Source organism: Sminthopsis crassicaudata, chromosome 4, assembly GCF_048593235.1.
Source record: "Sminthopsis crassicaudata isolate SCR6 chromosome 4, ASM4859323v1, whole genome shotgun sequence".
NCBI classification, from domain to species: domain Eukaryota; kingdom Metazoa; phylum Chordata; class Mammalia; order Dasyuromorphia; family Dasyuridae; genus Sminthopsis; species Sminthopsis crassicaudata.
In genome coordinates this window covers 429558575-429583494 of record NC_133620.1, presented here as the reverse complement: position 1 = coordinate 429583494, position 24920 = coordinate 429558575, and the positions used below count along the sequence as shown (strand labels likewise).

The 24920-nt window shown below is 45.1% G+C and overlaps 1 protein-coding gene across 2 annotated transcripts in view; it reads left to right on the top strand.

Moving 5' to 3' along the window:
- Positions 1-3096: 3096 nt before the first annotated feature.
- The window catches only part of DENND2D (DENN domain containing 2D), a 25383-nt gene continuing 3559 nt past the window's right edge, over positions 3097-24920 (top strand). Inside the window, exons 1-9 of one of the 2 annotated variants that reach the window (XM_074263030.1) lie at positions 3097-3406; positions 11583-11761; positions 12795-12907; positions 16376-16445; positions 17025-17102; positions 18509-18649; positions 19255-19403; positions 21831-22008; positions 24723-24764. In XM_074263030.1, coding sequence (XP_074119131.1) covers positions 3349-3406; positions 11583-11761; positions 12795-12907; positions 16376-16445; positions 17025-17102; positions 18509-18649; positions 19255-19403; positions 21831-22008; positions 24723-24764 — 1008 coding nt within the window. In that variant the 5' untranslated portion in view covers positions 3097-3348. Of the gene's footprint in view, positions 3407-10624; positions 10830-11582; positions 11762-12794; positions 12908-16375; positions 16446-17024; positions 17103-18508; positions 18650-19254; positions 19404-21830; positions 22009-24722; positions 24765-24920 lie in introns of those variants that run through there. The other variant, XM_074263029.1, reaches the window with a different exon arrangement.

The window sequence follows — 24920 nt, the reverse complement described above, 5'->3', positions numbered from 1 at the left end:
ATTGTACTAGACCGGATGAGATGGGATGAGATGGGATGAGATGGCTCTGTGAATAGATAGAAGGGAACAGATGGATGAATGTTAGAATTGTCAAGGCTTATCACCAAGTGGGTGTGAGAAGTGGGCAAGAGGGAACAAACAGGTGAGGATTACTTTTGAGTTATGCTTCCTGGTGGCTGGAAAAATAGTAGTATCCTCAACAGATGAGAGAAAGATTGGTTTGGACAAGAAAGATTATGAATTCTGGCTCGAGTTGAGTCTGAGATGTCTATGGGACATCCAATTTAATTGTTCATATGGGATTGGAGTCGAGAGAGAGAGAGCAGATCTGGAAATAAATACATATGTATGTATGTATGTATGTATAGGGGTCTAGAAGCAATCTCTGTAGTGATGATAATTGAAATTGTGGTCACTGGTGAGATTACTCAGAGAGTATATAGAGAAAAAGCCCAGAATACTGATTATGTTCTAGTAGCACAATGAAGAGTAATCAGATAGGAAAAGATCCAAGAAAGAAGTAGATCATGAAAACCAAAAGAGTAGCCAGAAGAGGGTGGGCACTGGTACCAAATGCTGCAAAGAGTTCAAGAAGGATAAGAATTGAGAAACAGCCAGCGGATTTGCTAGTTAAGCTACCATTGGTAACTTGAGTGAATGATTTGAGTTGATTGATGAAGTGATGGAAGGATTGTTTTTTGTGTAGGTAGAAAGAATACTTTTTACCAATGAACTTATGTATCCTTGACATATTAAAACATAAAGATAGACTGATTACTGAAGAAGAGTGACTGGAGAAAGGAATTTGAGTTGTGATTCAAAAGAAGAGAAAGATGTGGAATGAAGGTGGAAAATTTGGGCAAAGTTTAGACCCCTCACATTTACCTGCTTGCTTTCCCTCATCCCTGTCCTGCACCCAATTAGTGGCAAGCCTTGTCAATTTTACCTCTACAAAATTGCATTCATTTATTCCGTTCTATCTACTGACACAGCCATATTTCACCATATCTCATCTGGTCTAATGTAATAGATAAGTAATAATCAAGTAATCCATCTTTCATTGAGTCTCTAGTATGTGCCCTGAAATCTATGTGGGGGGAGGCATAAAAATTATATGGTAAAATCCCTTCCTTTAAGAAACTTATGAGTTAGTTGAAGGTGGGTGGATTTTGGAGGGAGACATACATGCATGGACCAGAAAACAATACAAGCCAGTATATAATTAAGCCTAAATTGCATATTACAAACTTAAAATGCTGTCAGACTCTTTTGAACTGAGACTAGACTATTTAATGCTAGGGTTGGAATCTCTACCTCCAACCTCCCATCTCCCCACCCAAAGTTGGATCATCTGTACTCAAAATGTTGCTTGGAAGAGGTTTCAAGGTAAGGTAGAGAGGGTTTGCATTTTAACTCTATTTCTATGGAGTCTCATCAAATTTCCTTAACAAAAATGAGATAGGGTGTTATAACCTTCAGTTACCAGCAGTTTTGGGGACAGAATCATGACAGAAGATCTATCAACAGAAAGCCTTGGAGATTGAGGTGAGCCATTCTAGGGGATAGAAGGTTGGATTTTTCAAAAGGGTAGAATTCTGCAAATTTTGAGGTTCATCTCTAACTGAGGTTTAAGGGTCTGAGCAGATTTGGAGATGAGGGAAAGGAGCCCAAGGATGGAGATGAAAAAGAGAGAACAGGGAACCAAGGAAGAGGAAGATCAAGGCTTTGTGGGGAGCAGGACGGCTGAAAATACAGCATAGGCTAGGGACATTGGTGGAGATGGGTTAGGATAATAAATTCAGAATTGAAGAGGAGTTTCAGAAGTCATCTAATCTGATTTCTTTATTTGCAGATGAGGTCCCTGCGACTGGGGAGATCACTTGCCCAAGACCACAAAGGTAGTAAACTTCAGAGAAGGGAACTCAAGTCCTCCTATTGAGAGCTCTTTTTACTCTATCACATGACCTCATTCCAGCAGTCCAAAAAACAAAAAACAGTAAGAATTGGGAGCTAAGAAGTATTGAGAAAAGAAGGGCATGATCGTTTGGTTCTGATCTATGGAATATCATGGCAAATCTCTGGATCTGTGGGAGAGGATATTTTTCCTCCTGAAAGAATTGTAGAATGAGAAGGGACCCCAAAAGTATTCCAACCAATACTTAGAAAGTCATTCTAAGAACCCCTACAAGTCTTCATCCAGCCTTTCTTTCCTGGCGGTGGCGCAGTGTTCTGAGAATCAAAGGATCTCGATTTGTTGTTTATTTTTAATTCTTTGGAAGCAATCAGGGTTGTGACTTGTCCAGTAATGTCCTGAGCTCTCTTTTGAACTCAGGATCTCATGACTCCAGGGTCGGTGCTCTGTCCACTGCAACATTTGACTCAGTTAAAATCCTGCCTTTGTTATATCTGTGTGACCTGGTGCAAATCGCCACTGAACTTTTTTTTTTTTGGGGGGGGGGGCATTTCTTCATCTATTAAGTCAAAGATTTGATTAGACAGTTTCTAAAGTCCCTTCCCCCAACCCCCGCCCCCCCCCCCCCCCCCCCCCGGCCCGAATCTGTGATTCTCTGAACATCTCCAGTGCAGGAAAAATTACTACCTCTAGGGACAGGTATCTCACTTCTGGACAGCTCTAATTCCCAGGAAGTGTTCCTATCTAGTGGCCCCATGGGTCTTGGTTTGAGCCTTTAGTGCAAAGCAGAATTCCTCTAATCGCAGACTCTCTTGGATTTGATGACCCTGTCATGTGCTCTTGTCCCCCTCCCCTCTCTATTCCCTCCCCTCAGCCTTTTCTAGTCCGCACAGACTCAGTTCCTCTGGACTATCCTTGTATGGAGTGTATCCAGCCCTCCCAACCACTGGTCATTCTCCACTGGAAGGTTTGCAGATCGTCAATGTTCCCCCAGCTCCGGGAGCTGAGCTCGGTTTTCCAGCCCCAGCCTGACCCAGGCGGGGCGATTAGAGCCCTCACTATCTCGATCTCCGCTCCACCTCTCCTTTGAGGGGGCGGGGAGAGGAGGAGACCCGACGGTCCAACTCTCCTTCGGAGGGTCGGGAGAGCCCAGCCCCCGGGATTCAGCACCGCCCCGTTCCCGGAGAGCCGGGCGCGGACGCGCAGTCAGCCGCCCGGGCTGCAGCCCCGAAGTCGGAGCTCCCCTCGGGCAGGTGAGGAGAGGGCGGCTCCGGGGCCCGGAAGGTGAGCCGCCCCGCCCCGGGCCCGCCCTCCTCTCTCCTTCCCTCCGTGAAAGTGAAAGTGCCGTGGCTGCAGTGGGGGGTGGGGGTGGAGTGGAGTAGGGGGGCGGGGAAGGTGGGAACCCGCAGCCCGCGGAGTCCCCAGCCCGCGGGGCCATGGACGGGCTCAGCCGCCGCCTCCGAGCCAGCCTGAGACTGAAGCGCCGCAGCTGGGGTCAGTGCGGGGCACCGGGGCAGGGCGGGGATGAGGGGGAGCTCGCGGGGAGGTCAGCGAGAAAGGTCTTCGGGGCACCCGAAGCGGGGTCAGGGCACCCAGGACCAGCAGCTAAGCGGGCTGGGGGGTCCGTGGAGTGACGGCAATGGGGGCTTGCAAGTTTGGGGTCAAGGGACTAGCGGGGAGGGGTGGAAAAAAGGAGGGGGGGATCTGGTAGAACAAGAGGAAGGCGGGGCCAGCGAACCTCGGTCCTCGGGGTGGTTGGCGGGGGGTGGGGGGTGGGGGGTGGGGTCCCACCCAGGCTCAGATCCGGGAGGAGCTGGTGGCGAAACCCACCGTTTGCTAAGGAAGCTGTCGTGGGGCCCAGGGCCACGTGTGCCTCCGGGCAGGAAGCTGGTGGTGCAACCACTGACAATACATAGTAGCACTGCGTGCCCGCGGGAGATGTCTTTGGTCTCGAGCCCGGCCCGAGCCTAGTCCTGGATCTCCCGGTCCCGGGAGTCCAGATCCGCCGTACCTTTCCCAGCTCGGCTGAGAGTCCTGCACGGCCCCTGACTGCGTTTGGGACCCAGGACCAGGCACTGGGGCCCCTTCCTCCCCGGGACTGGGGGGCTGGAGGTCTCGAGTCCAGATCCAGCGTACTTAATGAGCCTGCCGGTAGCACCCTCCCTTCCCCAGCAGGAGCCATTTGGATGACATGAAAGGGGGGAGTGTATCCGTGACCCGAGTGTAATGCCCAGCAGCCTGGCACTCCGGCATAGGAAGTGCCCGGCATCCTGCAGTTTGGCCGTGGTAACAGGGAGATAGCTCCGCAGGATACTCTTGGTTATCTCCGGGGCAGAAAAACAGCCTTGCTTTCCTTCTCTAGTTATGACAAGTCAAAGAGTCTAAATGAATCAGCACCTTCTCAACTTAATTTCCCATCCTCCCACGGCACCCCTTCAAAAGGAGGAAGGCTGGTGTCCGTTCCTACTCATCTCTGTTTCAATATTGCGCTCATTTTGTTCATGATTCTCCTTTCCCCCCACTTCTGCCCCCCATACTCGTCTTCCTGCCCCAATGGTTTGGCCATTCCCCATGTTTTGTGGTCTCCGAGGCAGATGGGGGGGGGGGAGTAGGGGATTCCATGATTGTTCTTTTACTGGATCATAAAACCCCTTTTAAAGAAAGGAAAGGGAGTAGCTTGTCTGGGGGTGTTCTAGACAGGTCTGAGTCAGGACCCTTACTGATCTTTCCCAATTTTATGGGAATCTGTGTAAATGAGCCCCCGGTTTCCCGAACCTGATTGCCAGGTTTACAAGAGCAGTCGTTGTTCACAATGCCCTCTCTCCCCCATGGTGGTTGTGAGGAAGTCTAGGGGTTTGTTCTGGAGAACTAAGCTGTTTCTTGTCCTCAGCAGCTGTTCCTGGTAGCAGAGAGAGGGAACACTGAAATATTGGAAATGGCAGAGCAGCCAGTCTTACCTGTATTGGGGTTTGGCGTCCTGCCCAGGCAAGAGGGTGTGCCTGTGCCTTCCCACTCTTTCCCTCCTTCTCTTCTCCTTAGGGGACTCCTGGACTTAAGCTCCCTCCTTTGTGCCTCTTGGGTTTAGTTCAGTTAGGTGGAGAAGGGGAGAAAGGAGAGTGGTTTTTTATTTCAGGGGGAGGGGCACCCCGAGATATCCTCTCCACCTGGTAGAGCAGCTGAATAGAAAGGAGGAGAAAGGCTTGAGCTATTATATTTCTAATAGTCACCCGATCATCCACTTTAATGCTGGAAACAATTGTAGTGACCCTCCAATCCAACCGTCTGATTTTACAGATGAGGAAACTGAATTGTTCAAGTTAAATGAATCCAGTTGGGAAGTGGCAGAATTCGTATTTGAATTAAGGTCTTCTGATTTCAGATCAATTTTTTTTTTTTTTTCCCCTGATGCTCCCTTTTCAGTGAGGTCACTGGGCAGAGCTCTTTGAGCGATGGGAAAGCATACAGCCATTGTAGCCTTAGCTGTTTGTTGGTAAAATGGCTCGTCTTGTTGCCTGGCTCCTCAGCAAAGGGTTCTTTGGGAAGAAGATCTTCATCCAGTCCATTTCAACCTAGAGTTGATTAAGTGGGATGAAGTGATTTGCCAGATACTCCGCTAGGTGCTGAAGGTTCAAAGCATCACCACTATATTCAAGAAGGGATGGAAAAAGCATTTATTAAATACCTACTGTGTGCCAGGAATGGTACTAAAGGTGATGATGATGATAGCTAACATGTATATATTCATTACTATGTGCCAGGCTCTATATTGAGGACTTTACAATTATTTGCATTATTTGATCCTCACAACAACCCTGGTAGTTTGTTATTGTTCAGTCATTTCAATTCTGTCCAAGTCTTCCTGATCTCATTGGGGTTTTCTTGGCAAAACTACTAGAATGATTTGCCATTTCCTTCTCCAATTCATTTTCTAAATGAGGAAACTGAGGCAAAAAGAGTTAAGTGACTTGCCCAGAATCACACAGCTGGTAAGTGCCTGAGGCCAGATTTAAACTCTGAGAGATGAGTCTTGATTCCAGGCGTAGTACTCTAAGTACTGAGTCACCTAACTGCCTATCCAATTTTACAGATGAGGAAACTGAGGCAAACAAGTTAAATGACCAGAGTCATATAGCTAGGAAGTATCAGAGGCTGGGTATGAATTCAAGTCTTCTTGATGTGGTTTGAGTGGTCTAGAGGTTAATGGCTATAAGAGAGCTGTTAAGAATCCCCTTTAAATCGGCTGCAGGTTTTAGGAGTGAAATAATTCACTCATTCCCAAATTATTAGTTGCAAAATGAAAGTTTATTGTTGGATAGAAATCAGTTTACCCAGAGACTGACTTCTATAGTGGCAGATCAATGGAAAATAGAATTTTGCACCGAGAATGCAGCTCTCAGTGGACAGAAGGGTCCTGACAGCTGAGTGAGCTATCTAGGTCCATCTGCTTCGTTGAAGGAAGCTGTTATATTGGGTGTCTTGGGGAGGGCTGGGGCAGCCCAAGTAGGTCAGACCCAGTGGGGGCTGGGACAGCCCTGATCTCCTAATGGAATTAACCACATTTCAAAGGGATGCTTTTTGACCAGGATTTCTAATTGAATCAAAGGCCCTGGCATCCAGGAAAGATAACTTATCTAAGGAGATATGCCCAGGAAAAATCTGAAAGGGATCACAGCCAAAAGAAATTCCTTAAAGGGACCACAACCTGCTTCAGTTCCAGACTCTATCTAGTATATAACCTGAATGCTTCTTGGAATTTCTGTTTCCCTATACCATTGATCTCCAGCTCCCATTTTATTTCAGATGTCCAGCTCAGCAACTATTCTACATTATTCCTTTGGTCTCCTCTAAAATAAAAAGGAAAGAAAGAGCATTCCCTTCTGGGCCTGATGTATAATAACTAGAGCCAGCCCTTACCCCTACCCCCAGCTCCTGATACTTTTGCCATAAGATGTTCTGCCCTTATGACTCTGATGAGAATAAAACAAGAGGAAATGGATTAGAAATGCATCATAAGGTATTTGTGAATGAGAAGGATTTCCTGAAGGTTGTTGAACACTGAAGAATATTATCTGAAGTGATTTGAAAATTTTTACAAACAGGAGTTATTCTGACATGTTCAGGACAGTTAAATTGTATTTCTTTGTTTTTTGAGTGTTTTTTGTTTTTCTTTTTGGAGGTCACTAGGCTAGTAAGTGCTAAATTGTATTTCAATTCAAAGACTTGGATGGCCTCTCAAGATTCCTTCAAGATTTCTCATTCTTATTTTTTCACTTGTTTTCCCCTCAGTTTCCCTATTTGTAGTATTTGATTGTTTCAATGGTGTCTCCTTTTTATGACCTCATTTGGGGTTTTCTTGGCAAAGATATCAGAGTAATCTGCCATTCCTTTCTTCAGCTCACTTTGCAGATGAGGAAACTGAGGCACACAATTAAGTGACTTGTCTAGGGTCACACAGCTAATAAGTTTCTGAGGCTGGATTTGAACTCATGAAGATGAGGCTTCCTGACTGCAGCCTTGAAATTCTATCCATTGTACTACCTAACTACCCCATTTGTAATCAGGAGATGAAATTTCTCAGATGAGGAAGTGGTTTTGAAATGAGATATTATTCATGAAACCTTTGGGAGAAAGGTGTGGTGGATATTCTAGCTGTCATGGTCGTTAACCATCCCTCTAATTACCAGCATTAGCACGGGTTGTTTTTGCCTAGAATTTGGGCCATCCTCCAAATTGGGGAACCTCCCAGAGAACTTGATCCCTGGGAGAGAGGCTCAGTCCTCCTTTTCCCTGTCCATTTTTTCTGCTGTCTTCCTGGAGGGCAGAAGGTTGAGTGCCAGCTATAGTTGTGAGTGAGCCTGGCAAGCAAAAGCAAAAACCTTCCCTCTGAGTTGTGTCTCTGACCCTGATTTCAGGTAGTTTTCTCAACCAGGCTTTGTGCATCATATTAGTACACGTGAGAGGGATTTACTATAAAAGCACAAGAGTTGGGAGACAAGCTGGGTTCAAATCCTTGTCACATACTAGCTATGTAACTTTAGGCAAGTTAGGCAATTTCTCTTTTATAAAATGAGGAGGTTAGATTCAATTAACCATTTGCAACTTTGCATCCATCAACTTTTTTTTTTTTTTTTTTTTTTTTTTTTTTAAAGATAATATAGGTTAAGTGACTTGTCAGGTTCAAGAATCTGACCTCAGATTTTTAACTCAGTTCCTCTTGACTTCAAAGCTGGTGCTCCATCTACTAAACCACCTAGGTGTCCCCCATCAACTTTTTTTTTTTTTCTTTTTTTGCTGAGGCAATTGGGATTAAGTGACTTGCCCAGGGTCTCACAGTTAGGAAGTGTTAAGTGTCTGAGACCAGATTTGAACTCGGGTCCTCCTGGCTTCAGGGCTTCACCACTAAGCTGCCCCACCCCATCAACTTAAAAATATATTCTTATGTAATTAGTTTTCTTTATATTCCTATTTTATATTTATGCATTTGAAAACTTTTTTTTTTTTTTTCTGAAAAAGGTTCCTTACAAAAGGCTTGGCAATTGTCAGTGCCTGTAAAATTACCCATGCATATATCTTGTAAATAAAAAGCTATTAAAAAAAAAAAAGGTTCCTTAAACTTCACTAGATTGTCTAAGGGGACTAAAACATAAAAATAGTTAAGAAATGCTGTACTAGATTATGTCCAAAGTCCTTCCCAGCTTGAATATTATCTTATCTTCATGACTCCATTTCCTGGAAAATTTCAGTTCTTAGTGCTTGACTTTGCTACTAGTCTTGAACCTTTTTCTTTCCACTATTTTCTAAGCGCCCTTCATTGAGCCCCAACTCCTCACCCTCTTGATTTCAGAGCAGTTTGGTTCCTTCTGTTAGATAGTTGCAGAACCCAATCCCAAAATACATCTTCCCCTTCCATTGCTGCCATCATCACAACTGGATATATAATTCTCCCTTGTCCTGATTGGCTGTAGAAGGGAGGATTAAAAGAAGTTGCAGAGAAACAGACTCCTGAAGAAACATTCCCAAATAATTAGAGCTATCCAAAAGTCAAATCAGATCTGATTCCCTAGAGTCTAGGGTTAAATTTTCAATGAGAGCATTGACAAACACTACCAAGTAGATCTTAATTTGTTATTCTATTGATTGTTTAGAGAGAATAATACAGATTAAACTAGAAATATATATATATATATATAGATATAGATATAGATATAGATATAGATATCGATATATATTTATATATATCGATATCTATATCTATCTATCTATCTATCTATAGGTCAGTTGTTAAACATTTATCTGTATTCCCCTGGTCTTTTTCTGTCCCAAGATCTCCTTTCACTGCTACGTGGCCCATTTTTAGTATATTATAGAGGGAATTCCTATCCAAGTAGAGGTCCTCCCAACTCAGACTTTCTGTGATTCTAAATTTGTGATTCCCTTACATCTGAGTCATTTTATGTCTGAACATTCCTCTCGACATCAGCTTGGTTTTCACATAATCTCGTGATGTTGTGATTGCCTGTTTGACAAGTCATTTTATTGAGAAGGAGAAAAAGCCAGTTTTTCTGAGTGACTCTTGTTGACTGAGTCTCAGGGCACAGCAGCTGTTCAGTTCTTCATGAAGAGCTGAAGAAGCCAGGCAGGGATCACCCTTGGGACTCAGCCATGGGGCTGCTGCCAGCCCTGGCTTGAACAGGAAATTTTGGTCTGTCTTTTCATCAGAGCCCCCAGAAGAGCATCAGAAGCTCCCACTGAGAGAATCCTACTGGAGCTGTGGATGCGTATTCTCCTTTGATAGGGTCATGTAGCCAAATCTTGGCACCCCAGTGCCATCACAGCACCCACCCATCCATAAATGTTTACTGGTTGAGTGAATCTGTGGCTTCCTAAATTGAATTGCTAGATAGTTCAATGAAGCCTTGGAACAAGTCCCACTATTTTGGCTGGTAATCCCCATATGCCAATATAGGAAGTAGTAGGGTGGGAATGAGAGGACTGTAAATAATTGGCTACTTCTCTGGCCAGCGTGGCAGGGGCTCCTGATGTCATTTCCTTGTTGGAACAGCTGAGGATCAGCGGGAACAGGGCCCAGAGTTGGACTCTGATCTGTGTTTCATTATCAAAAGATGAACACTTAAAGCTCTCGGTAATTGCCAAAGCTTCTGTTCCTGGTCATAATCATTAATTGATTTAGATAATTATTGAGCTATAATTGTTCTATTAGGAAGTTTGGCAACTGCCATTTGGAGTAAACACCCAGTGCCTGAGCCCTTGGTTCAAACTTGAAATCCCGGAAAACCCAAATCCAATGAACTTTTAGGGTTTTTTGTTTTTTGTTTGTTTGTTTTACTGTTGTTGAGTTGAATAAGTGAAAGGCCAAGAATGAAGATGCCCAAACTTGAGATGACTCTCCCCGAGCTGATCAGGTTCTCCTACATGAAATTAGATGGCTATCAGTATTTCTCAGTCATTCATCAGCAAATAACCCCATTGCACAATCTGCAAACTGCATGAGGTACTGGGCCTGGGAGCAGCTGGGTCTTGGAGGTGTTTGCTCATAACCTTTTCTCTCACCACACCCGGAGGCTCTTGGGAGGAGCTGGTGTTTGAACTGCTCTGCCAGGATGCTCTCTTTGTCAGGACTGGGCTGCTGCCGCCTTCCTGGTCCTGCCACATCCTTCTCACACAGCTCGTGGGTAGGCAGGGAGGGAAATGGATCTCCCTTGCCGGGGCCATGGTGTGTAGGACTTCAGAGAGAGACGTAAACCTCTCACAGAGGTGTGGATGTTTGTGTCCTGCCTTGGTGGAATGTAGGACCTTGCTGCTGATGTCTCAGGCTCTGGGAAGATGGATAGACCGAGGGTTGGCAAAGTATTCAGACTCCTGGGTCCTTGGATGCCCCGGAGATCAAGATGGACAGGTCTGTCTCTGTTTTCAGGATGATAGCATCCATCTCCCTTTCTTCATTTGACCGATTTCTCTGTTTTTGTCTGGCTTCTCCCCCTGTATTTTCCTCCTCATCTGCATGAGTGAGCTCCCCTCTCCCCACCCCGGCCTGTTGCTATTAGCTGGTTATGTGACTTTCAGGAAGTCACTTCCTCCCCTCTGAGTCTCAGTCACATGAAGGGAGTAGAAAGAATATTGAATTTGGGATTCAAGGGCTCTGAGTTTGACTTTCATTTCTGATGCTTCCTAGCTATGTAATTTTGGGCTCCCTCCTATGTAATTCTCCTCAGTGAGCCTCGGTGTCTTTAAGGAGGGAGATGGACTAAGACATCTCTGAGGTCCTTGTTAGGGACCTACATCTAGAAACCCTGAAACCCCTTCTCAAAAAGCTCAGATAGAATTAGAATCTAGACAGATATTGAAGTGGGGCTTGGCTGGTCTTGGTTTTATTGGGCTTCTTGGGGCTGCTTCAGATCTGAAGATCAGGGGGATGGAGTGGTCCAGAGGAACCTCTGGGCTTTCTCTATTCCTGTGGCTAATTTTCTCTTTTCAATTCCCTACCCCGGCCCTCCTAAGCTGGCTGATGGCTCCTGTTCCTGAGTCCTGCTTTATGGACAATTTTCTTAGGTTTGGGGGGAGAGTACAGATGGGGTCTCCTGGTTGCTTAGGGCCCCCACTCAGTAGGCCTCTGGAACTCTGTGAGTGAGCTCTGGTATCTCTGTTTCAGTTCCTGCTGAGGAAGCCCGAGGAGAAAGCAGGAAGGAAACATTAGAGAATATCAGAGAGCCTTCCCTGTCCAGCTACACAGGAGGACCACACTTTTTTGAATATCTCTTTGTGGTTTCTCTAAAAAGAACCCATTCAGGGGATGATTACGAACCTACAATAACCTACCAGTTCCCAAAGGTAAGGAGCATCTTGATTTATTATACAGGGTTTCTTAGGGAATGGGAGGAAGAGTGGGGTTATTCTTTTGCCTTTCCTTATTGACCTTGTCCCCTTGATAATTCTTCCTAAACCGAAGCCTAATTTCTGCCACCATCAGCAGCCCATGTGCAGGAACTTCCCTTCGCTGACTGAGCTGAGTCCCCCAGGAAGTGCCTTGGGCCTTCCCTAGCAGACATCCTAGGTCCCATGCCCCCTCCTCTCTTCCCGTGATACCCTGAGTGTTCCCCAGACCCCACAGAATAGTCTTCAGATAATCTCCTAATTTAGCCACCTTTTTTGCCTGTGGCCAGTGGGAGCTGATGCTTTACAGTGCAGGTCTGTTTCCTGTGTCTGCTCACTAGAATTGCCTTTCCTGTTAACCCTGCTAACCCTTCTTGTCCTGCTCTTTGCTGTGGTTGTCAGTGGTGTGGAGGGGAAAGGTAAGACACTGACAGAGAGCAAGACAGAGATTATGTATGTATGTGTATGTTGGGGTTAAGAACACCAACACAGGGGAACGCCGTGCTCCGGGACTCTCCTGAGAAAAATGGCCACCTTAGGGGTGTTTTCTCTGTGCGTGGGGGAATACAAGATTCAGCAGAAAGAGCCTTAACTGTAGAGTCAGAGGGACAGGATTCAGATCCCACTCCTGTGTGTTAAGTCACTTTATCTCCTTGCAGGTTCCTCATTTGTAAAAGGGGGCTGTAAAAGGATCCCATCTGGGTTTGTAGCTATTACCCCCAGACTCCCACATGATACAGATATTTCTGACCCTCGGGCTGGCCCTGGCTTTTGTCTTGTATGGAGAAGAGGGACATCAGCAAAATGGAAGTGAAACTTCGGTCCCCCCAGTGAAGACTGGGCCAGACTGGGAAGTCTCAGTCTGGAAGAATCCTTCCCCAGGCCTTAGTCCAGGTGTTTATTCTGTGAGCAGAGAAGGATCAGCAAGATCCCCGAGACCCCAGAAGCTAGCCTTCCTGGTCATACACTTTTGACCACTTTTCCCTTACAGCGAGAGAATCTGCTCCGGGGCCAGCAAGAGGAAGAGGAACGATTGCACGGGGCCATTCCTTTGTTCTGTTTCCCTGATGGCAACGAGTGGGCACCCCTCACGCATTACCCCAGGTATGGCCCTGCCTTGAGGCAAGGGAGAAGTAGGAGCTGGAGAAAGGGTCCCAGAGTCCCAGGGACTCTGGTAATTTGTAAGAAGCAGCTCTCTCTCCTCCTTTGGGGAGGCTTCTTGTGGATCTATTTTATATTTATTAACAGACATACAGAATTTTGATTGTTAGAGCTTAATATGGCACTAAAACTTTGAGACACCCTGTATTTGGATAGATAGATGACAAATATATACATGTATACATAAATATACACTATACTCATATATTTGTAAGCATATATGTATGTCTACACATATACAGTTATTCATATGTTTATGCATATGTATTTATACATACATATTTATTTGTTCATTTGTTTATTCATTCATTCATTAATTTATTTATTTGTTTGTTTTAAACCAGATCTGTGGTTTCATTGATTTAGGGAGATTTTGTGAGAAACATCCTCCTAAAACACAGATGGACACCTTCTCAGTACCCATCATTTTAGAGAGTAGCCTGGGGGCACTAAGAGGGTTCCATAGTCACTGTGCATCAGAGGCAATACTTGGAACCAGATCTTCCTGATTTTGAGGTCCACTTTCTAACCACTATACCATACTGCCTCTCATTCCCTCTCTGTTTTTCCCTCTCTCTTATCTTTCTATATCTCTTTTACTGTTTGGCTCATTGTTTTTCTATATTGTCTCTACTCCTCTCTGTCTTTTTATTTCTCCGTTCCCCACCCCCACCCTCCTCTCTTTCTCTTTCTCCCTTCTGTGTGTGTGTTTCCTTCTCTCTTATCTTTCTCTATCTTTTACTGTTTTGCTAATTGTTTTTCTATATTGTCTCTACTCCTCTCTGTCTCTCAATCCTGTCTCTGTCTCTTTCTTTCTCCCTTCCTCCCCTCCACCCCATCTCTCTTTCTCTTTCTCCCTTCTGTGTGTGTTTCCCTCTCTTATCTTTCTATATCTTTTACTGTTTTGCTAATTGTTTTTCTATATTGTCTCTACTCCTCTCTGTCTCTGTCTCTCAATCCCTGTCTGTTTCTTTCTCCCTCCCCACCTCCCTTTCTCCTTCTCTCTCTCCTCCTCCTTCCCCCCTCTCTCTGTCTTTCTCTCACATCCTCCTATTTAACTGTCTCTGCCTTTATCTGTCTCTCTGTTTCTTTGTTTCTCCCTCCCCACCTCCTTCCCTCCATCTCTTTCTCTCACATCTCTCCTTCTGTTTTTCTGTATCTATCTCTTTCTCTCTGTTTCTGTCTCTTTCTTTTTCCCTCTCCCCCTCCACCCCATCTCTTTCTCCCTTCTGTGTGTGTTTCCCTCTCTCTTATCTTTCTATATCTTTTACTGTTTTGCTAATTGTTTTTCTATATTGTCTTTACTCCTCTCTGTCTCTGTCTCTCAATCCCTGTCTGTTTCTTTGTTTCTCCCTCCCCACCTCCTTCCCTCCATCTCTTTCTCTCACATCTCTCCTTCCGTTTTTCTGTCTCTATCTCTTTCTCTCTGTCTCTGTCTTACACATATACATGTACATATATCTATATATCTTTGACATATATGTGTGTATGATATGATATATACCATTTTTATCTTCTTTTTGGAACACTTTGCCCTGAGTTTATACACATATTCTCTATTACAGGATACTACTATTCATGTCATAGAATCTCAGATTTAGGAGGAATTTTACCTGTCATTTAGTTAGAGTCCCATGTCCAATGAAGCTAAGTTCCCAAGCTACCCCAAAGGGAAGCAACCAGCGCCTGCCAATTATAGTCCAACAAGTTTGACTTTGTTTTCTGGCAAAATTCTAGAACATGTTATTAGAGGGATCGTTAGTGAACATCTAGAAAAGGAAACAGTAATAACAAAGGGCCAAGATAGCTTCATTAAGAACAGGTCATGACGAATGGAGTTCGTTTTTATTGAAAGGGTTGCTGGACTGGTACATCAGAGGGAATGTTATAGTGCACTTTACAGAGATTTTTAAAAAGTATTTGACCAAGTCTCTCACGCTATAGAGACTGAGGTAGATAACTGAATAAGAACCTCTCTATCACATAGGAAGCATTTAATAGCCTCTGCTAGAAGCTTGCTGTGAAGCCACTAATTACTTCTTGACATAGCCCAACATTTCCCCCTTACATGAAGCTGAAATTTATCTCTCCGTTTCTTTGTTTTTTAGTTCTGCCCTCAGGAGATAATGCAGAACCCTTTTCCATGACAAACATTTATAGGTGAAGACAGGTACTATGTTTTTTCCCAGGCTTCCTTCTCCACATTAAACATGGCAAATGTCTCCTATTATATAATCTCAAGGTCCTTATTGATCCTGGTTGGTTTCCTTTGGATGCTCTCCATTTATCAATGTCCACTCCAAAATGTGGCACTCAGAATTGAAAATAAAATGTCAGATGTGGAATCTCTTTCAGTTTTAAGATTGGGATTTACCTGGACACTAAACCTCTCTTAACGGGGCCCAGGATCACAGCTGTTTTATCTGCCATGTCTAATTGTTGACATATTTTAAATTTTGTAATTTATGAAAACACATTGTTCTTGTTCAGATGAACCGTGCCTCCCTGATTTTTTTTCCTTGTAAAGATTTTCAGACCCACATGTTTATCTACATTAAATTTCATCTTTTTAGATTTAGCCCCAAATTCTAACCTATCTAGCTTTTTTGGTGATCACAATTCTTTTAATCCCGGGAATTAGCTATCCCTAATAGTTTTGTTATCTTAAAAGTTGATAAGCTTTTTTGCTGAGTCACTGATAAAAACACACAGAGACCAGCCTAAATCTTTTCAAGCTGACACGGATCCATTAATGATTACTTTGGGGGCCTGGCTGTTCAACCAGCTCTGCTTCTACCTAAATATACTGCCATCTATCTATCCCGTATCTCTGCAGCATGAGAGATTTTGTCAAATGCTTTCTTAAAATCTAGATAAATTATCCCCTAACATTACTCCTGATGCACCAGTCTAGTAACATTTTTAATAAAGGAAGTAAACTTTTCATATAGCATAACCCGTTCTTAATGAAGTCCTGTTTGTTCTTTATGATGACTGTTTGCTTTTCTAGCTGTTCACTAATCATATCTCGAGTAACATTTCAGAAATTTTCCAGCAAAGTTAAACTCGTTGGACTGTTAAACTAGTTGGCAGACTGTAGTCTCTCTCCTTTGGGGGAGGATATGAGCATGAAATTCTAAAAAGCTAAACCAGTCAGCTGCCCCTCCTTGTAGAGAGGGTATCCCATCCCCTTCCATAAGCTACTCCCCAAGCTGTAATCATCCCCTTATCTCATCTCGGAGTTTGCCGCCTGTTAGCAACAACCCCAGAATCTGCTTCAGTAACAGGCACTGGGGGTGAGCTTTGAAAGCTAGGTAGGCAGGGACGCTAGTGATCTGACCATTAGCTATTCTCCTGTTCAGAGTCTAGTCTGAAAATGTCACTCTCTCTCCCTTCCTTTCTCAATTTTAGGGAGACGTTTTCTTTCGTTCTAACCAACGTGGATGGGACCAGGAAGATTGGCTACTGCAGGCGACTCTTGGTACTGCTCACCCTTCTGCTCCCCAGATTTTCTATTTCCTTTATCTGGGGACCCCTCACAAGTTCCCTTGTCTAGACTATGGAAGGAACCCGGTCCACCCCACCCATGGCACACCCCACTGAGGTCCGCAGAGGAATTTAGGGCCTTCTCCCTTATCTTATACCACATTCCTTGCTGGAGTGGGGGTTGCAGATCCCCTTAGGGGGTCATCCTTCTTACTGGATACCCTCACTGTTTTGGTTTTATCCTTCTCATTGCATCATCTGTATCATTCCAGGTTCAGTTCCTGGTTTAGGTTTTAGGAATTACCTTTGGGTTCTTTCCCCTATTTACCAATCCAGTCCTTTCCTCCTTTCCTGTTTCCCCATCAGTAAATAACCTTTACTGCTTCCCTGTCTTATGTCCATGAATAAGTCAGTTACCAAATAGTGACTGTTATCCTTGAGCCTTCCACGGGCAGCCCCTTTTCCTTTTGGTCTGTTTTATGAGCCAAGACCCCTGACTCCATTACCCTCAGTTAGGGAAGATCCTAGGAAAAGTTGCCAAGCTGAGAAAGCGCCTCCGTGTCTTTATCTGCAGCCCGCTGGCCCTGGCCCCCGGCTCCCGATCGTGTACTGTATCATCAGCTGCATCGGCTGCTTCGGCTTGTTCTCCAAGGTAGGGGCGGGGCAGGGGTTCCCCAGCTGGGGCTTTGGGCCTGTTAATCCGGCTTGACAGCCCTTCTCTGCCTTGTGTCCTCCCTGTCTAGCCTCAGCTCCCTCAGCTGCCTCTTTGGGGTTTGAGGTCAGAAATGCAATTAAGGTGTCAAGAGGAGCTGCCTTCCACCCTGCTCACTTACAAAACAAAAAACAAAGCACAGCAGATGGGGCGGGATCAGAGTTAGAGTCCAAGAGAGCAGTGATGGGCAGGCGTCAAATTCATATTCACCTGGCTTCAAATTCAGTGCTCCATCCATTATTGTGAAAAAAAAAAAAACCAGTTTGCCCTTTTGTCATTGAGAGAAGGCCCAACAAAATGATGGGAAAACAGATTTAGGACTGAGGGAGACTTCAGAGATCTAGTACAACCCCTTCCTTTAAAAAAGGAATACAGTGAAGCCCAGAAAAGTTGTGATTTTGCCCCATTCGTATGGATCTTAACTGGATTTGAACCCAGATCCTCCAATTCCTCCAACACAAAAATGGCTTTTTAATATAGCCTGATGACTCTTTACATAATTATTATCTTAAGCCTTGGAAATAGCGCAGGAAAAGGCATTGATCCTGAGACAAGGTCTGAAAATTCCACCCTCTTATTTCTCCTGGTGGAAGTGAGCTTTTGTCACAACAAAGGTTGACTTAACTCCCTGGAGAATAAATAGCTCCATGGCAGAGCGAGCAGCACTTTCTGGCATGAAAAAAAAGTACATTTGTATTAAACAATATTCAAAAGCATTGAACTTAGTCCTCCAAACTCTAGATTTCTGTTATATCCTACAGGAGCCCAGTTAGTTTAGTTCAGAGGTTCTTAACCATTTCTGTTTTATTTATGCCCCTTTGCCAATTTAGTGAAGTCTATGGAATCTTTGTCAGAATAATGTTTAAAGTAAGTAAAGGAAATGCTTGATTTTAGTCAAAGGCTAGTGAAAAAAAAAAGATAGTACAATTATATCTAATTTAAATATATAAAATATTACATGTATATTATATATATGTTAAGTAAATATATATAACTTTATATTTTGATTTAATTATACAGACCCCCCTGAAATCTGCAGATGTACCCTTTGGGGGGATCTATGGGCCCCATGTTTTATTTGGTGTGGGGGGTTTAGACAGGGGAGTGAGGACCTTGAAGACTTCAGAGCAATTGATTAAATTGGTAGGTGCCATTATTATGGATTTTACAGATCAGGGTCACACAACTTGTAAGTGTGTCTGAGGGCTCTGCCCAGAGTCCCCTAGCTGCCTCTTGAGAGCAGATCTAGGAGAGATTAAGTGACTTGCCCTGTTCCAGATCAGTGCCTGAGGGTGGGGGTTTTGCCTTCTTTCTCTGGATTTTCTGTGACCTGAGTGTTCCTACAGATCCTGGATGAGGTGGAAAAGCGGCACCAGATCTCCATGGCCGTGATCTATCCCTTCATGCAGGGCCTTCGGGAGTCTGCCTTCCCCGCTCCCGGGAAGACGGTCACCCTCAAGAGCTTCATCCCTGACTCTGGCACGGAGGTAGGCCGGGGGAGCCCCTAGGATGGCGCATGTCCCCACACCCTTGCTGGAATCCTCAGGCTGATGGATGCGTCCCCTCCTTCTCCCCTTTCTGCTTATCCTTTCTCCAGTCATTTAGATGTTCCCACTCGGCAGATGGAAAAGGGAGGAGGAGCCGGTGGTGGATTAGATTGGTAGTATTCGTTGTGATTCGGTCGTTTTCTTGGCAAAGCTGTTTCTTTCTCTGTTCCATTTTACGGATGAGGAACTGAGGCAAACAGGAGAAGTGGCTTGTCTGGGCCAGATTTGAACTCAGACTCTTTCTGATTTCCCGACTGCTCTCTCCGCTGGAGCATCAATCACAAATAGAATCAGGCCCACAAGGACTCTGGCTTTCAGAAGTATGATACGTAACGTGAGGGAAGCTAATTAGTCGCTTTCCCTCACGGATGCTCTGGTCTTTTGGTCCCGTATCCTCCTGCCTTCCTGTCACGGTGTCTTTCTCACCAGCCTCTGGGCTCCCAATCTGTAGCCCACAAAGGTACCATGCCTCGGAGGGAGGTGCCGACCTGGGTCCCAAAGGCCCTCTCCTTGCTGACCTGCCATGTTCCTGTGTCCCCTTGCAGTTCATCTCCCTGACACGGCCCTTGGACTCCCGCCTGGAGCATGTGGATCTCCGATCCCTGTTGGGATGCCTTAACCACGAGCAGATCCTACACATCTTCGCCTCTGCCGTCCTCGAGAGACGGATTATCTTCCTGGCCGAAGATCTCAGGTAGGCTCAGCCGTTTCTAGGCCCAGCTTCCCTGGGATTCAGGGACCAAATAGGAAACATGCATCCTTCTAAGGGATCCTGCTCCCAATTCTCCATTCCTCCAGCCTGCAGTTTGGCACTTTAATCCTGGGGGCAAAAGTTATCAAACTTGGATTTCCTAATGAGTTCTCTACAATCCACTCATCTTCAGCAAGAGGAGACTTACTTCCCTACTGAGCCAGTGAAAAGCATCCAGTCATTAGGGAGGGGTCATGAATCACTCTGGGGGCAGATATAATAGTATTTTGGGGGTAGTTGGAACTAAGCAATTAAGAGAGGACATAGTTAGGAAAAGACCGTGGAGCCCTGTGGAGTTTGAGCCCGCAGTCCTTGTTGATAGCTCTGAATTCTCCAGCCAGCCTCACAGGGATGCAGACTAAAAAACCATAGATAAACCCTCTGCCTTTTGGAGGTTGATAGACCTAGAATTCATGTCAGGGAAAAGAGAGAGAAAGTTGGGCACTGAGAGGTTAGGTGGAGAGCGCTGGTTCTGGTGTTGGGAGAGGAATCAAGATTTTGGGTCAAAAATTAATTCAGCTCAATCTTTTCTTAAGCACCTATCCCATACAAAACGTTGTTCTAGGTGCTGGAAGGTAGAGATGAAAAATAAAATAGCCTGCACCATCCAAGAGCTTCCGTTGCTCTAGAGGTAGGGGATGCTGGTGATGGGATAGAATATATATCTAAAAGAGCATAAAACCAGGTTAAGCGAGGAGAGAGAGCACCACCCACTGGAAGTACCAAAGAAAGGTGCATGGAGAGGGTTTGGGGGGAGAGTTCTGAGAACCTCAGGGCGATTCTTGAAGATTCCAAGGAGCTGGGCTCTGGAAGCAACCTCCCCTGCCCTGTCCCCCAATACAGGAACAAGGAGGAGGAATTCCTGGCAGTGGCTGGAGCCCGGACCCTCTGCCTTTTCCTGCGCTCGGGAAGTGAAAGTAACTTCAGACGCGTGTCTGGCAGCTCCTCTGTGCGGTCCGCCTCTGCTCTGGGATTTGAACAGAACACAGAAAGTGGGGGCTAACAAATGTTTCCCCATTTCCTGTGTTTCCTTTCTCCTCCCCCTCAACTCTCCACTAGACTTAGAAGAAGGGGGAGCTTCCTGGCAGCCTCCCGTCGGCCTTAAAATTCTGTGGAAAGAACCCACTATTCCCCATCTTCCTTCCCATTCCAGGCTTTGGGATCTTCCCAGTTGACTCAGGGAGGGGACTTCCCAGTCAGGCTGGACTTTGGCCAGGTGCTGAGTATTTCATAACTTCGATCTCGGGAAGCCTGGAAATGAGAAGGACTTTTCTACCTGCTTGCCTATTGGCCTTCATTTTGGAGAACAACTGACAGCTGAGACCTAGAGATCTGTGAAGGCTAGGGGGGAGCAAGGAGCGGGGCCAGAGGCTGCTATGGAGGAGGGAGCGAGTGCCCGGGAGAAGGGAGAAGCTCCATCTCTGGGGGACTTTCCATCTAGGAAGGGTTGGGCGGAGTATTCCTGGAGCTTAGGAGTTTCCCAGAGACATCTAGGTGCCAGCCCGAGCTTCTTGACCCTGGATCGGAGTGTTGAGGGTAGAGAGAGAGGGAAGGGGGAATAAGGAGAGGGGGAGGGGGAGCAGAAAGAGATAATGCTCTGGTAAGAAGATGGAGTGGGTATACTTCATGACCCCACAGTCTACTTCTGGCTTTGGTTGATGATGAACTGGTAAGGGGAAAGGGAAGGTCCTTCTGTTGAGTCCCCCACCTAGCTCAGGAGAGTGACAACAGCTGCTCCCACTCACGGCCTTATGGAGGCATTCCAAGTATGTCTAGCATCTTGCTCTTCTTCCAAACCCATTCATGTATATTATTATGTATATTATGTATAAATCATGACCCCTCCCCAGAGAGTTAGGTCTGTTAAAACAATGACACTAGGATTTGAGGACATGGGATTTAGAAGTGGAAAGGACCTTAAGAGGTTGCTGAGTCCGGAGTTATGAATATTTTTGTAAATATTTTGATAACTGTATTTCAACATAATGTTTTTTTTGGTAATGCTGTTATTTGATTTTATGCATCTAAAAGCATAAACTATTCTGATTTCACCAGACCCTCTCCAGAGGGTTCTATAGCATAAAAAAAAATTAAGAACTTTGATCTAATCTGTCTCATTTTACAGATAAGGAAACTAAGGTCAAACAAAATAGATGAAACTTGCAGCAGGGGACCCAAAGAGGCAGTAGTAGAGCCAGAATTTGGCCCTAAAACCAGTGCCCTTTGCCCTCTACTCTGTATGTTTCCTCATATTAGCAAAGGTAAAGAAGTGGCCGGAGGCTGCTTCTGACTGGCTGGGGGGTGGCCTTTGCCTGCCAGGCTGGAGTGCGCCGGGTCTCCATCTGTCTTCTCCCATGTTGTCGTCCCCAGCACCCTGTCCCAGTGCATCCACGCTGCCGCCGCACTGCTCTACCCCTTCAGCTGGGCCCATACCTACATCCCTGTGGTCCCTGAGAGCCTTCTGGCCACTGTCTGCTCTCCCACTCCCTTCATGGTCGGAGTTCAAAAGCGATTTATTCAAGAGGTTCTGGACAGCCCTATGGAAGAGGTACGGTCTCCTCCTTACCCTGCTTTTCTTTGTGAGGGAGTGGAAGGACACCACCGGGGCATTACTCCCTGCTCCTTGTCCTGACCCGGGGAAAAGGGATGGTACTCCCAACTGACCCTAAAACACATAGTGGAAACCCTACCAGAAATTTTACCTTGAAAGTAGATTGATTGCCATTATCACCTGCATTAAAAATCTGGGGTTGGTTTCTAACCTGAGAACTTGAGTGCTATCCACTGGATGGGCTAAATAAATTACTTTAGAATACAAACTAAGGAGGGACATGGGTTGCAGTCTTTTGTGAGCTAGTTAGACACTTTTCCCCATCACCACAGAGGGAAACTCTGGACTAGCCAGCTGTCTTACACATGTCTCCCCTTCACCTTCCATACCCCTCTAAAAAGATTTTTCCTATGGAGGGTGGATGAGAATGTTCCTCTCTAGAAAATATTATTATACCTTAGACCAGTGTTGTTCTTTGCTTGTGTGTACACTGGCTAACAATGGACACACCCCGTGTCGACAGAAATTCCAATAAAATAGCCCTAGTTTCCTACAAGTGGATTATTGTATAGGTAGAGAGCCAGCCTGGTTCCCCATTTTACAAATGAGGAAACTGAGGCACATTTCATAGCTGAAGAAACTTACCCAGCCAATGTTCGAGTCAAAGAAAGACCCCAAGCCCTGCTGAAACTTAGCTTGTTCTTGCATTATATTTACTAGAGAGCATAAAACTGAAAGGCTGGCCTTTTAGTCATTCATTTCTCTTCCTTTTCTCTCCCCACACAAATTTCTGTTCTACTTACTTGGATACCAATATTCTCATTCAAAGAACAGCCTTGACCTCATGCCTTGGGGGTGGAAGTAGGAGAGAACTCCTTGTGTTGTGCAATAAGTTAAAATGTTCTAATTTCTGAGGTTTTGAAATTTCCTGACTTCAATTCCAAGGTGTCCAGGAACTGTAGCTTTCTGGATGCTAGAGAGGAAGCGACACCCCTTCCTCCCTTAATTCTCTTTCTCCTTACTCTCTCCCCTATTCCCTGCCCCTGTGCCATATACATAGATACACAGACACACAGATTCTCACCCATCCTGCCAAGTCTCTTGACAGCTTTGCAGAATCTGTCAGTCAAACAAGCCAGCGGAGAGAAGAATTCCTTCATCCTCATGGATTTTAATTTTGGGGGAACTGGATGTTAAAAAATATCAGAATGTTAGGGAGTTAAGACAATAAGCATTTATTAAATGGCACTGGGATACAAAGAAAGGAAAAAGATAGTTTTTGCCCTGAGGAGTGGACACTAATGGGAGAAACAACATACAGATAAAATGATGTACAAATAAAATCTATTAAGTACATGCATTCTTGCAGGGGGTTACAAAGGAGTGTTCCCCCAAACTAGGTCAACCTCCCTTGTAGAAAGGTCTTCAAGACCCCTAAAACCTAACTTAGTGATTATACATTTCTTAAACTGAGAGAAGTTTGTCATTCTGCCTTTCTACAAAGCACTATATGAACAGTAATTGGTTTATTTTTAGTTGGACATATGCTCTTATTCATGTGCAGTATTCTCAAGGAGGATACTCTTCCCACCAAGGCAGATTGTTAACTCTTTTTTTCTTTTTTTTTTTTTCCCTGAGGCTGGGGTTAGTGACTTGCCCAGGGTCACACAGCTAGGAAGTGTTAAGTGTCTAAAATCAGATTTGAACTCAGGTCCTCCTGAATTCAGGGCTGGTGCTCTATCCACTGCGCCACCTAGCTGCCCCCAGATTGTTAACTCTAACCTAAACGTTTCGGATAGTTGTCTGAGTCACCCAGCTGGGTATGTCGAAGGTAGGATTTGAACTCAGATCTTCCTCTGTTCATCACCTTGTTTTTCATCAGGTGTCGACATCATCACCCAAATCGATCAACATTTGAGCCCTTCTTTTCCCTAGAACGTTTCTCTTCCTCCCTCTCTCACCCCTCCTCCACTTCTCTGACACGGGGTGGGTCAAGCTTCACAGAAATTAATGAGGATTTATCTATCCAGGCTTGAAGTCTGCTTTTCTGTGCCCGTCCCAAGATTGACAAAGAATTATGGCGACCAGGAGAGTCCTGGGGAGCGGGGCTGGTCCTAGGAAGGGCAAAAGAGACTTTGCCCCAGGGCAAAAATTTATAGCATGTTCGGTCATTCACTGGCACAGAAACAACTGAGATTAGTATCTGGTTAGCAGGAAGCTGCCAGAAGTCAGCTTTCCGACTTTTCCCCACTGTTCCCCCTTTATCTCAGTGCAGCTACTCCAGGTGATCCCCTTCAGGACTCATTCCCCTTTCCCCCTCATATCTGCCTGTATTTTTCATGGAGACTGTGATTCAGAATAAATGGATGGAGGTGGTGATGAACTGATTCTGCTTTTGCAGTGGCTTTGAAGAATGTCTTTGTTATCCAATTAAACAAAAGCATTTGTTAAGAATCTATTATATAGCACATACAAAGCCCTGGAAATAGAGACAAAATCTTCCTTTTGCTCTCAACTCTGCTTCAGTCAGGATGAGTGCGGAGGTTCCCCTGGACTGGAGGTGGGAGCACAGCCACGAAGGTGGAAGGGGAAGGGAAGAAGCAGTTTTTATGGCACCTCCTATGTGCCAGCCTTTGTGCTAAGCATTGACAAATCCCTGAGAATTTAGAAGTGGTTAAGTCCCTTGGAGTTTCATTTCCTATTTGTTTCAGGTTCTTCTGGTGGATCTGTGTGAAGGCACCTTCTTAAAATCAGTAAGTCAGACTCCCTTGTCCCACCATCTCCCTCTTTGTCACTCCTGTACCTTTCATTTGACCATCCAACACACCTACCTTGGGCACCAGGTGTGGGGAAGGCAGCGTGCTAGATGCTGGGGACAGGAAGACGTCTCCAAGACATAGTTCTTGTTT